Source organism: Pteropus medius, unplaced genomic scaffold (genome assembly GCF_902729225.1).
Source record: "Pteropus medius unplaced genomic scaffold, Ma_sr-lr_union100, whole genome shotgun sequence".
NCBI classification, from domain to species: domain Eukaryota; kingdom Metazoa; phylum Chordata; class Mammalia; order Chiroptera; family Pteropodidae; genus Pteropus; species Pteropus medius.
The window spans coordinates 1-13,938 of NW_024351091.1; the positions used below are offsets into that span (position 1 = coordinate 1).

The 13,938-nt window shown below is 37.3% G+C and overlaps 1 protein-coding gene and 1 pseudogene across 1 annotated transcript; both read left to right on the forward strand.

Annotated features, from left to right (window-relative positions):
• The first annotated feature begins 6,879 nt into the window (after window positions 1-6,879).
• Window positions 6,880-8,237, forward strand: LOC120586526 (elongation factor 1-alpha 1-like; annotated as a pseudogene).
• A 4,095-nt stretch (window positions 8,238-12,332) lies between these two features.
• LOC120586527 (olfactory receptor 7D4-like) lies at window positions 12,333-13,301 on the forward strand. The gene has a single exon (XM_039842905.1). The coding sequence runs from the start codon at window positions 12,363-12,365 to the stop codon at window positions 13,299-13,301; it is 939 nt and encodes a 312-aa protein (XP_039698839.1). The 5' UTR covers window positions 12,333-12,362.
• Window positions 13,302-13,938: the final 637 nt, after the last annotated feature.

Here is a 13,938-nt window from a genome sequence, read left to right on the forward strand (position 1 = left end):
AATTTTGTGGGTGCCAGTGGTAAACCCTTTTGTTCTGAAGTTTTTACTCTTGAACCTCTCAAACTATCTTGTTCTTTCAGCCAGTCCTAAAGGATCTATCACTTTGCTCTCTCCTGTTTCATAACACACATTTAAACAACTAATGTCCCAGTAATTTCTTTGATGATCTTTCTACCCTATCTGCTGTCCAAAAATTTTGTCATTGGTCTTCTTTCTTACCTCTACACTAATGAGTTCTAAATTTAGATTTGAAGTATTTACTATATCTTTGTTATCATGAGTGCTGGCCTAGAATGTGTAAATTATTGATTGTTCACCTTAATTTAATTCTATATGTTTGATTGTGGATTCGTATTGTTTGTGTGTGTGTGTGTGTGTGTGTGACCAACAGTGTTTTTTTTTTACTGTATAAAGTATGATTTAAATATATCAAAACATAATTGATGTTTTAGTGCACATTATATGGTAAGCATATGCTAACTGTTCTCTATTATCTTATGTAATCTTCCCAATAGGAAAGATTCCTGTCCCCATTTTAGAGGTGAGGAAATTGAGACTCCAGGAGAGCTAAAACAAAACAAAGCAAAACAAAACAAAAGCCTTCCTCAATGTTACAGAAAGAAGCAGAACCAAGTGGTAAAAGCAGGATTCAAACTCAGAACTCTGACACTGAGTTTATATTTTTATCTAACAGTCTGCACAGTTTTTCCCATGGATTCCGATATTGTTTACATTTCTATGGTAGATTTTCCTGCTGACTGACAATATTTCTGGTTATCCTTTCCTATTGCATACCCCAGAGAATTCCATTTCCTTTCTCTCTTGAAGGTAAATGTGGTAATACATTCTTATCTGTCCAATAAAATATGAGTGGCAGTGATGTTTCCCTTCTAAGCTAAAACAACTTAAGAGCTGGTACATTATTCTTTATACTCACTCTTCCCTTAATATGACCATTTCGAATAAAGCTATTAGAAGATTGAAATAGTGTAGAAAGCTGACCAGTACATGGAAGACCCCCATGAATATTTGCCCAAGTCTGTATATAAATGATTTTTCAAATGTAAAATCTCATAAATTCTGTTAGGGCCATAATTAATAATCTCCTTCCAGTGTGACATGTGATATCTGTGATGTAACGTGATAATCATGATCGGAATGAGAGGAGAGGAGTATTTTCGGTACAAGCAATTGCTACTTTATGTACCCAGAATAATGTTAGGTTTTTCTTGGAAGGTCTTCTCCTATCTTTTCTTTGTAGTTTTCAGCGTCTATACATCTTTGTCCCTCTTCCATGTTCAACTTTAAAATTCAAATAGCCAAGTGGTAAGGTTTTACAGAAATGGTGATATATTCAGTGTTTGAGATCAGATAATCCCCAGGTCACATTTTTAAAGAAAAAATTAATATTCAAGAAAGAATTTTCAAATGGCTTAGTGCTAGTACATCTAGCTTATGTATATATTTCTGTCTGGATATCTATCATCTATCTATCTATCTATCTATCTATCTATCTATCTATCTATCTATCTATCATCTATCTATCTATTTATCTATCTATCTATCTATCATCATCTATCTATCATCTATCTATCTATCATCTATCTACATGTTTCATAAAATTTCCCATGGCCAAGAGACCAGAGAAAAAGGCTGACAACTCTATCATTACATTGTTTATTATGAGAACTTGCATATGAAACTCACCTTGGGCAAGAGCTATATGACGTGGATATCCTCCATGCCTTGTGATAGTTGCTGAGCCATTATATAGGGCAGGGCGAGATGGATGGAGATACTGGGGTGTGACCTGCCTCAGATATGGGGGGAAAAACTTACATACTTGACTTGGGAAGGGCAATGGCCTATTCTGGAGACAACACACCTGGGTCTGAGGGGATTTATGGGGAGCAATCTCTGCTCTAGCCTGAATCTCACTGGATTTAGATTGAGGGTCTGGCTGTAGTCATGTTATTGAATAGTTTGCTACCCTGTATAAGTCATCTATCTATCCATTCATCCATCCGTACTAGATTTTAGCCTAAGGCACCAATGTGTCTCTAGGCTCTTTTCTCTCAGAGTCTTAGTGAATGAGGAGATTTCAGTGGAGTTTTGTGGAGAAATGGAGATGAAGACAGGTATTTCTGAATATGGGTGAGCCAGTGGACACAATGGAACATTTTCAGGGACTAAAATTGGCTCAATGATAAGAGAAGAATTACAAGGACATATATGGGTGAGAGAAGTGGAAATGTTAGAAGAGTAGAAAGTCTTCTGTTGGCACGTGTATTTAATATCATTTACTATAATAACAACTACCATAACTATATTGACTTTGTAACTACCTATAGTTAATAATATAATCTCTATGAATATTTTTTATTTTTAAAATTTACTTGATTTATACTTTCATTTTTAATATTAACTAGCTGAATTTTTCATTAGATTAATTTTCTTAATATTTTGCAGAATTTTTAAGCGTTTGATGATAAAAAAGTAATATATAGTGATGTTAGAACAATTGGAAAATGCAAATAAGGGATATGGTAAGAAAGCCAAAGGATAATCACAACTTACATTTCGATGCATTTACTTGTGGCCACATATCCATCCATGTGCACTTACATGTTTACGTACATAACGTTATTTCCTGATTTGACTCTTCCAGGCTGTAACCGGTTTAACAAGTGTTCTATCAAAAATGAGTTCTAACCGAACTCAGTTTCAGCTGCTTGCTGCTTGGGAGCCAATAATTGAGAGAAAAGGGTTGGTGTCGGGAAAGTAGGTTTATTCAAAAGCCAGAATCCTGAAAAGATGGTAGATGGCTGGCATAAAGACCATCTTCCTTTTTCAGTGCCCACAGGGGTTATTATAGGAAGGGGGCTGAGTAAAGGACAAGGGAGAAATTCTAAGCCTCATCCTGGAGGGGAGCGAGAATGTCTCTGGGCCAGCTCTCTTGTCTTCTTAGCCTTGGCTTGTTTCTCAAGCCACCTGGAGAGGAGGTAAATGGAACAAAGGAATTAGCAAGGAGTGGGTGAGGAGTTCCTCTTTCAGGTGTGAGCCTGTTAAACTATCCTTCACTGCTTGCTCCAATAAGCAATGTGGAGCTGGTTCAGCAGAGGTCTGGTTTGTTTTATTTATTAGTAGGGCCTTTTGCAGTCCGTCTTCTGGCCCAGAAATGTCTGGGAATCGTCAGCTTCCTTTGAAGTCTGTTCCTGGGGTTCTCAAGCAAGCGAGCTCTTTACCTACAAGTTACACATTAGTTAAAAGGCATTTTTATGTACATTAAAATGAGAATAAAATTGTAAGGACAAAAAGGGGGGAAATGGTTACAATCATAAAACTACAATAAAACTACAACAATCATAGATACAATTTAAAGGAGAAAATGGTTACAATGTTACATTATGAGATTATAATCATAAAGCTACAATAATCACAGTTACAGTTTGACAAATTTGCTTATTATTATATTTAAAATACTTGTACTTTTAGAGATGACAAAGGGATCTTTGATTTTGTGTCCTTTCCCTGTTATTTTTAATGAAATTACACAATGTTTAATACTAGTTGAAGTATGGAAAGTCTACTTAAAGTAGGCACAAGCCACAATGCTGGGGATTAAATCTCCACTTTGCATCTTACTGGTTATGTGACTTTAGGGAAGGCATCTCACCTCCCTGGACCTCAAAACCCTCAGAGATGAAGGTCACGATCACCCCAACAGTTAATCCATCTGGACTAGCTGATATATTATTCAAAGGTGAGGGGAATTGAGAATGGATAGTAGAGGAAAAAGCCACTGAGTATCCGTTCTGACCGTGAGACCACCTACAGCGGCAGAAGCTCTAGTTCTTCCCACAGACCCTCCTCTTTTTAGTGCCTCTCACTCATCCTCTCCTCTGAAAAAGACCCATTGAAACCACAGAAAAGCTTTGCCCCAAAATTAGGCAAAATAGTTGATCCAAGTAAAGGCAAACCATATAATATAAAATAAACAAGCGAGATCATATTCTACTAAGAAACTTCTGCACAGCAAAGGAAATCATCAACAAAATAAAAAGACAATCTACCAAATGGGAGAAAATATTCGTAAATCATATATCTGCCAAGGGGTTAATATCTAAAATATATAAAGAACATATGTAATTCAATAGCAAAAAGATAACCGATCCATTTAAAAAATAGGCAGAGAATCTGAATAGACATTTTTGCAAACAAGACATACAGATGGCCGCCAAGCACATGAGTAAGTGTCAACACCATTAATCTTCAAAGAAATGGAAATCAAAAGCACAGTGAGATATCAACTTACACCTGTTAGAATAGTTACAATCAAAAGACAAGAAATAGCAAATGTTGGCCAGGATGTGGAGATCAAGGAACCCTAATGCACCATTAATGGGAATGTAAATTCGTAGAGCCACTATGGAAAACAGTGTGGATGGTCCTCAAAAACTTGAATAGAGAACTACCATATGATCTAATAATTTCACTTCTGGATATTTATCCAGAGGAAATGGAAACATTAACTTGAGAATATATCTGCAGTCCCTTGTTCATTGCAGCTTTATTTACAATAGCGAAGCATATATGGAATGGAAAGAAGGTAAGTGTTACCTATGAATAAATGGATAAAGAGTATGTGATAGATAGAGGATAGATAGATAGATAGATTGATGATAGATAGAGATACAAATAATGGAATATTATTCATCCATAAGAAATTCTGTCATTCATCACAACGTAGATAAAACTTGAGGACATTCTACTAATGTGTAGTAAGTCTGAAATAAGAACCAATACCGTATAATCTCACTTATATGGGAATTCTCATAAACAACAAAAACAACAACAACAACAACAACTGAACTCATAGATACAGAGAACAAAATGAGAGTTTCCAGAAGTGAGAGGGTAGATGAAATGGCTGATGGTGGTCAAAAGGCACAAGCTTTCAGTTACAAAATGCTCAAGTCCTGGGTATTTAATGTACAGCATGGTGACTATAGTTTTAAGACTGTATTGTATATTTGAAAGTTGCTAAGGAAGTAAATCTTTTTTTCTGTAATTTAAATGGAGACATTGGTTAACAAAATCTAATAAGTTTCAGCTGTACACTTTAACAGTAAGATATATATATATATATGTATATATATATATATATGTATGTATATATACATATAATTTTTTAAACTGTATGTTCACCTCCCATAGTTAGATTTCTTTCTGTCACCACATAGTTGACCCTCTTTACCCTGTCAACTTTCCCCCTTTCCCCTCCCCTCTGGTAACCACTAGTTTATTGTCCATGTCCATGAGTCTCTGTTTGTTTGTCCTGTTCATTTGTTGCTTTTAGGTTGATATCCCACATATAAGTGGCATTATGTGATTTTCAACTATTTCTGTCTGACTTATTTCGCTTAGCATGGTTATCTCTAGGTCCATCCAAGTTGTTGCAAATGGCAGTAGTTCATCTCTTCTTATGGATGAGTAATATTCTATTGTATATATGTACCGCAGCTTATTTAGCCCATCATCTATGGTAGGACACTTCGGTTGCCTCCACGTCCTGGGCATTGTGAATAATGCTGCTATGAACATCGATGTGCAAATATCTTTTTGGATATGAGTTTTCAAGTCTTTGGGGGTAAATATCCTGTAGAAGAATTGCTAGATCATAGGCTAGATCAATTCTTAGCCTTTTGAGGAACCTCCATGTAAGAGAGTAAATCTCAAAAGTTCTTATCACAAGAAAAACAAGTTGTAACTATAGGTGATGATGGATGTTAACTTATTGAGGTGATCACTTCACACAATTATACAAATATCAAACCATTATGCTGTGTAGCTGAAACTATGTAAGGTCATATGTCAATTATATCTCCAAATTTAAAAGTTCATCCAAATGTCCCAAGAGATGGACTACAGTGAATGCTGTGCTGGATTGCAGGATTAGGGGCCATTTTTCCAGGTGCAGAGAGTGCAGCCATCTGACAGCCCTCAGCCCTCTTTGAGAATAACCCTCAGCTAAAGGAAGTTGGCTCCCCCAGGGTCCCACCACTTAGATCTTTTGCAGTGGGGAGCATAACTAGCCCAAATCCATCTGCATCTACCACTGTGTTTGTATTAAGCTGCTCCCAGTGAGTTACTGAAAATAGTGATGTGCCAGTCCATGCCCATTGCCATAGTCACACAATGACACTGATGACCAGGATCAGTTACTCCTGCTGGGATGGTGACTTCTCTATTGGGTACGAGGGACCTGAAGTATCAGGCAGCAGCACAGCAGGAAGTTTAATAGGGCCTTGCCATGTCTCTGGAAGTATATCCTGCAAAGGCCTGTGGAGACATGAAGTATAAACTTACCAAGTGACCATTTCTGCTTCCAACCCTTGATTTATGGACCCATGTATTCTACTAAAGATACAGTATACTATGATTGTTATTGATTTAGAATGTATATTGCATCCTGTCGATTATGTAGTCAACACTTCCTGTGTGTCAAATTCCTTTGTCAACATGATCATTCTTTTTTAAACTAATTTTTTCCTCTATTTTCTCTTACATTTTTAAAATTTCTCCCATGTTTCATACTCCCTTTACACCATGCTTTGCTCTCTCCTCCCCTTCCCTGACAAACGTTATAAGTGGTTTATATTTGTCACCTATATTTCCCAATACTCACTCTTCAGCTACTCTACATGGATTATTTCTTCCCTATACTTAGATGTAATAATAAATAGAGCCCTCACTAATGTCAATAAAGTGTCCATGTCAACAGCAAATGTCAAGAATATTTTTGTCTTTTTTTATTTCACATTGGGTTTGTCTCCAGAACATGGGGGTTGTGAAAATTACCAGTAAATCTAAGCCAAAATGCAAGAGGAGAAGACACATATCAACATCGCTGTCATTGGACATGTAGATTCCGGCAAGTCTACCACAACTTTTCATCTGACCTACAACTGCATTGAGATTGACAAAAAAATAAATAAATAAAATAAAATTAAAAAAATATGAGAAGAAGGCTGCTGAGATGGGGAAGGGCTCCTTCAAGTATGCCTGGATATTGGATAAACTTAGGGCTGAACATGAAAATGGCATCACCTTTGATATCAAGGCCAGCAAGTATCATGTAACCATCATTGATGCCCCAGGACACACTTTACCAAAAGCATGATTACAGGCACATCTCGGGCTAACCGATTACTGTTGCTGGTGTTGGTGAATTTGAAGCAGGTATCTCCAAGGGTTTGCAGGCCGAAGAGCATGCCCTTCTGGCTTACACACTGATATCAAACAACTAATTATGGGCATTGTCAAGATGGATTCCACTGAACCAGCTACCGTCAGAAGACACATGAGGAAATCAATAAGGAAGTCAGCACCTACACTGAGAAAACTGGCGACAACCCTGACAGGGTAGCATTTGTGCCAATTTCTGGTTGGAATGGTGACAACATACTGAAGTCAAGGGCTAACATCCCTCGGTTCAGGGGATGGAATGTCACCCATAAAGATGGCAATGCTACTGGCACTGCACTTCTTGAAGCTCTGGATTACATCCTGCCACCGACTCGTCCAACTGACAAGTCTTTGCATCTGCTCCTCCAGGTCATCTACAAAATTGGTGGTATTCGTACTATCCCTATGTGCCAAGGAGAGACTGGTGTTCTCAAACCTGGCATGGTGGTCAGCTTTGCTTCACTCACCATAACAACTCAAGTAAAGTCTGTTGAAATGCACCATGAAGCTTTGAGTGAAGCTCTTCCTGGAAATAATGTGGGCTTCAATGTCAAGAAGGTGTCTGTCAAAGATATTCTATGTGGCAATGTGGCTGGTGATGGCAAAAATGATCCGCCAATAATAGCAGTTGTCCGTATGACTCAGGTGATTATCTGGAACCATCCAAGCCAAATCAGTGCCAGATACACACCTGTGATGGATTGTCACACAGTTCACATTGCTTGCAAATTTGCTGAGCTGAAGAACATTAATCATTGTTCTGGGAAAAAACTATAAGATGGCCTGAAGTTTTGAAACCTGGTGATGCCTCCATCATTGATATGGTATGTGGCAAGCCCACGTGTGTTGAGAGCTTCTCCCATGGGCACTTTTGCTGTTTGTGCCATGAGACAGTTGCTGTGGGTGTCATCGAAGCAGTGGACAAGAAGGGAGCTGGAGCTGGCAAAGTCACCACGTCTGTTCAGAAAACTCAGAAGCTAAATAAATAGAATCCCCAATATCTGTCATCCAGTCTTAATCAGTGGTGGAAGAATGGTCACAGAATTGTTTGCTCGGTCATTTAACTGTGAAAGACTTGTTAATGATTATAATGCATCGTAAAAGATTCAGAAGGCAAGGAGAATGATTGTGAACCATTTAGTTTTTTATATGTGTAGTAGTTTTTAAGTTATTAGTTTTAAAATCAGTAATTTTTAATGGAAACAGCTTGACCAAAAATCATCACAGAATTTCAGACCCACTAAAAGAATTTAATGAGAAACTTTGTTCTTTTAGTAAACACTGCAACTTCCTCCAGTACTACCTAGGTAAAAGACTGCTGAAACTTTAGAATTTTCTAATTCTGGGTTAACATTTATTTTCTGGATGGGAACTTAGGATTTTTTCACCTTGTCTTAAAGGGAGGAATCATGTTTACATAGTGAAAAGCTATGGGAGGAATCTGTTGGTTCAACACTTCATAGGTCAGGACAGATAAGCAAAGAGTAACTTTGTTTATGTATAAGCTAGTGTACACAGGCCAAATTCTGTAATAGTAAAGTCCATGTGTTGCATATAAAAGTTTGCATAGTCACATCAATTTTAAGTAAATTTGCTGGTATGTCACATTTTAGTTTTCCAGTTACTGAAATGTGAATTCTCAAATTTACAAATTGTGAGATACTTTATAAAGAACCTAAAATGAGGTTTAAATAGTTTTGCGCACAGTTAATTGTATTCAGATTTTCAGAAAAAAAAAATGATCCTGAAAGTTGAAAAACATTTTTTCAGTCTTCATTTTGTCAGTCTTTTCAACAGAACCCAAACTCTTAATTGATGTGTTTGTTTTAGAAAAAACATCTTTGCCTCCTTGACACTGTGGACCTGAAGAGATACATAAAATCTCTGAAGATTAATCAAGGGAAGAACATCACAGAAAGTTGGTTCCTGAGTTTGACTCCTGTAGAAATTAAACTTACTTTAGGGACACTTTGTAATTTTAAGTTAAACCAAAGAAAGAAGAGTTTCTCCTTGGAGGAAATTAATATATCTCCCTCACTTCACAGACACAACATCGATGAAAACTTTTCATTTTTAATTTTTTACTCCAAGGGAGCTGAATTGTTTGGACAGTGGAAAGACAATAGAACAATTACATAATGAGGAGCTCTGAGAATTCAACCCATGAGATGCTGGAAACTTTAAGCGTGTTCTTGTTGCCTTTTGCCAATATTCATCTGCTCCCAGTCAAATAAAAATGCAATTGGGCTTTAAAGGTCAGACCTTGGAGAACAGAAAGCTTCAGTGATAACCTTCAGAGAGGGTCACGGTGTCCCAGTGAGGGCTGGTGGAATAAAAAGGAAGAGAGAGAAAGCAGGTACTGGGCTTTATCTCTACAATAGTGAGATTAAGACAATCTCATGCTTGTTTAGTCCAACGATGAAGTCTCCCTATTTTCAAGGTACATTAGTGTCCCCTGAACCAGTCTTTTCTGGCCTTTGATCTGTTTTCTTTTGTCTCTTCTTGGAATCTAGAGCCTCTCTCCAATAAGAGTTATTTTCTAGAGAGCCTCCTTCTCTTATCTACTCTTTTCCATAATTGTAGGGTCCTCTCAATTTCCTGTGTTCAGTTATTTGTTCATTAACCACTAACTGGAGATCCACTATGCATGAGGAATTATGTATTTTGTTTCTCGTGTGATTGGGTTTTTCTATTACATTTCCTAACTCTTTTTGAAGTAGATTTGACTCACCAATAGCACTTAATAGTTCCATATTGTTATTGTTGTTTCACCTTACTGTCCACAAAGTTATCTACAAATAATATAATTATTTCAGACATTTGGTACTCAGGTTAATTTTCTTTCATCATCTTAGTAATCTCTTTAAGTGTTCAGGAGAATATCAAATGACTAATTTGAGTGGTCTGCCTTGGTCTGTTTGTGAATTTAACACAAACATTTTAGTGAGTGTTGTAATGTCAATATCCTGTTGTCTGCAGCTTTAAGTAACGATTCTTTATTGGGTTAAGAAATTGACATTGGTTTCCTCATTTAGTGAGAAAAAAACAGTTTCATGATGAGCTTGAAGATTTCCTTTTTGTGTCATAGTTGATGTTTTTAGTCTCAATTTTTAATATACATCTAAGATTTGTATATGTTGAGTGCCTACTCTGTGCCAGACACCAGATAAATACCTTGAATGACGATGGTGAGACAAAACACTCATGACCACTAGTCCACAAATAGACATAAAATTACCAGTATGAGAGGCACAACAAGAAATAGTACAGGAAACTCATATTGTGCGTTTCATACACTCTGTCTCCTCCTGACCTTAACGATATGTTCTCTATGTCACTGACCTCCAATTTATTCTATTTCCAATCTCAGCTACACACAGGACAACTGGCAACTCTGTTCCCTGAGCCCTGATTCTTACCTTTTTTAACTGTCTCCTGATTAATCTTTACCCATCCTTCTCACAGCTTAAATATTCATATTCTGAAAAGCCATTTCTAACCACTTCCCCAGACTAAATTGATCCTCAGTGATTTTTTTCTCCTCTCAACTAATTAGCATTGTATAAACATTTAAACTTTATCATGGGGAATGTAAAATTTTATTTTTAGATCTTAAATTTGACACTGATTTATTAAACGAGATGGTTTATCGAAGCTTTGAATTTTGTTTATCAAATTTAACAATCTATTTTTGCAATTAACTCCACCGATTTTAATACAACACATCCCCACTCGAGAGCATGTACGCATGAGCACATGCTTTCATACATGCTTTGTCTTTTACTTTAATGATTCTGTGCTTTTGTTCCCCCCTCTTAGCTATGTTGCCCACATGCTTTTCCTTCTCCTTGGAAGAATTCACTTGGCAGGCTGTCTCTGAAAGAGGAGCCACAGGGATCTTCATTAATTACAAGTGCTGCATGGTAGTCAAAGAGGTAACAGACATGTTGTGTTTATAATGACCAGAAGTGCTTCATAATTGATGGCTTCCCCAGTTAAAGGGGAGTATTGATCAATGATGGCCATGCAAGACTGATTCATTTTCACATTAAGCACAGAAGCTCACTTTTATCGAGTGTCCCCTGCATTTCACAGCAACCACACCAGAATAATTATATGCATCATTTCATTTAATTCACTCATCAGTCTTACAATGTAAAAAATATTTACTGCTCCCATTGCAGAGGGGAGGTATCTGTAGCTGAGATAGATTAAAGAACTTCGTCAAGGTTACACAGATAGGAAGTTGGTGGACCAAAATTCTATTCCAGGAGCTCTAACTCAGGATCCAATTTTCTAAATCACATCTATATACTACACTTTAGAAGAGTTATACCAAAAATAAATGTCATTTAAAAATATTAATAATGATAGCTATCATTTGTTGAGGTCCTACTGTGCATAGACATTTTTAAATCTCACAAAGAAGATAATAACAATAACCACATTCTTTGAAGGAAAAAAAATAAGACACATTACGGCTAATTGTCACATCAGTAGGAAGCATGGGATCACAAATTCAGGTGGTTTGAGTTAAAAACCCATGTCTTTATTACTATTATGGAGCTATTAGAATGAAAGAAGTATAGAGATTATCAGAAAATAGACCTTAAATGTCTTCAATTATTTTTGAAGTGTCATATCAAAAAATAATCGGCTTATGTCCATAGATTTGAATAGAGAATTAGAACCAGTGAGTGGGAGATAAAAAGAGAGGAAAGTTTCTTTTAAATTAACAAAAATCTGAATAATCACACACATTTAAATAAAAATGGGCTACCATCCAAATGATAATCTCTATACTACTTTCATTCCAATAGCTCCATAATAGTAATAAAGACATGGGTTTTTAACTCAAACCACCTTAATTTGTGATCCCATGCTTCCTAAGGAATCTAAATCTAATGTGTCTAAATCTAATGTGCTTTATTATTTTCCTAAGACTGTGGTTACTGCTATTATTTTCTTTGTGAAGTTTAAAAATCATGGGCATCAGTATGATGGCTAGAGCATAAAAGATGTAAAGGTAGAATCAAAAGGTGATGATTAGCGAGGTGCCATTTGGCTGTTCATTGAATGTTGCTTTTGACTCCTTTAGCACACACACCAGCTACATGGAAGCCGGAAACCACACTGAAGTATCAGAATTCCTCCTCCTGGGTCTCTCAGATGATCCTGCATTGCAGCCCCTCCTCTTTGGAGTGTTTCTGTCCATATACCTGGTCACCATGCTTGGAAACCTGCTCATCATCCTGGCCATTAGCTCAGACTCCAACCTCCACACCACCATGTACTTCTTCCTCTCCAACCTATCCTTCGTTGACATCTGTTTCATCTCCACCACTATCCCAAAGATGCTGGTGAACATCCAGGCAGAGAGCAAAAACATCTCCTACATCGGATGCCTTGTTCAGACATGTTTTTTTACAATTTTTGCTGGAATGGATGATTTCCTTCTGACCGTGATGGCCTATGATCGGTATGTGGCCATCTGCCAGCCCCTACACTATGCGGTCACCATGAACCCTCGCTTCTGTGGTTTTCTGGTTCTGATATCTTGGTTCATCATTTTCTGGGTCGCCCTGCTTCATATTCTACTGATAATGCGGCTGACCTTCTGTATGGGCACTGAAATTCCACACTTCTTCTGTGAACTGGCTCAGATTTTCGAGGTAGCCTGCTCTGACACCCTCGCTAATAAAATCTTCTTGTATGTAGCCACTGTCCTCCTTGGAGTTTTTCCTCTCAGTGGAATTCTGTTTTCTTACTATCGGATTATCTCCTCACTAAGGAGGATGGCCTCCACTAAGGGCAGGTATAAAGCATTTTCTACCTGTGTGTCGCACCTCTCTGTGGTCTCCTTGTTCTATGGGACAGGCCTGGGGTTCTATGTCAATTCTGCTCTAACTCGTTCTTCCCAGAGAAGTTTGATTGCCTCAGTAATATACACCGTGGTCACCCCCATGCTGAACCCCTTCATCTACAGTCTGAGGAACAGGGATGTAAAGGGGGCCCTGAGAAGTCTCTTTGGCCGAGCAGCCTCTTGTCCGTGATGGGTCATTGGCCTGAGAGCTAAGTGGACATTGTGGTCCCCAGAGGCAATAGCTGCACATTCAAATATCCTGGTTCTGTTTTTCTATTAAAAGACATGCTTGATTTCTTCTATTCCCAAAGCACTTGTGACCTTATTTTTATTTTTTTGTGTTAGTTTCTTCTCAACAATTCTATCCAAGTTTTCAAAAATTATTCTTCCCTACATGCTGTCCATAGTTCTGCATGTTTGGTCAGCTTTCTTAAAGACATTCTTAAGATTGCCAACATTAGATTTAAAATACTTTTTACATCAAGTGCTTCCTTGGTTTCTACAAAACTGATACTCTCAAATATTGTTGTTCTTCACCTTAATTTGACTGTGCTTGTCCTTTGAAAATCATACAGTAGTCATAACAAAGTGCTTAAAGCCATATCAGAATGGTGTTGTTTCTTCTCATGTATGACTTTTGATCATTTTGAAAATATTTCTTTGAGATATTTTCTCTAATTCACTCCATTTTTTCAAAAGAAGAGACTAAGACTGAGTTGGACTATAAGCTGCCAAGCTAACACTTATTTTCCTATCTTACTTTCGATAGGAACTGTGATGAGATTTTCAGCTTCAAAGTAAAAATCTAGACTTGAAAGTTGGTTTGT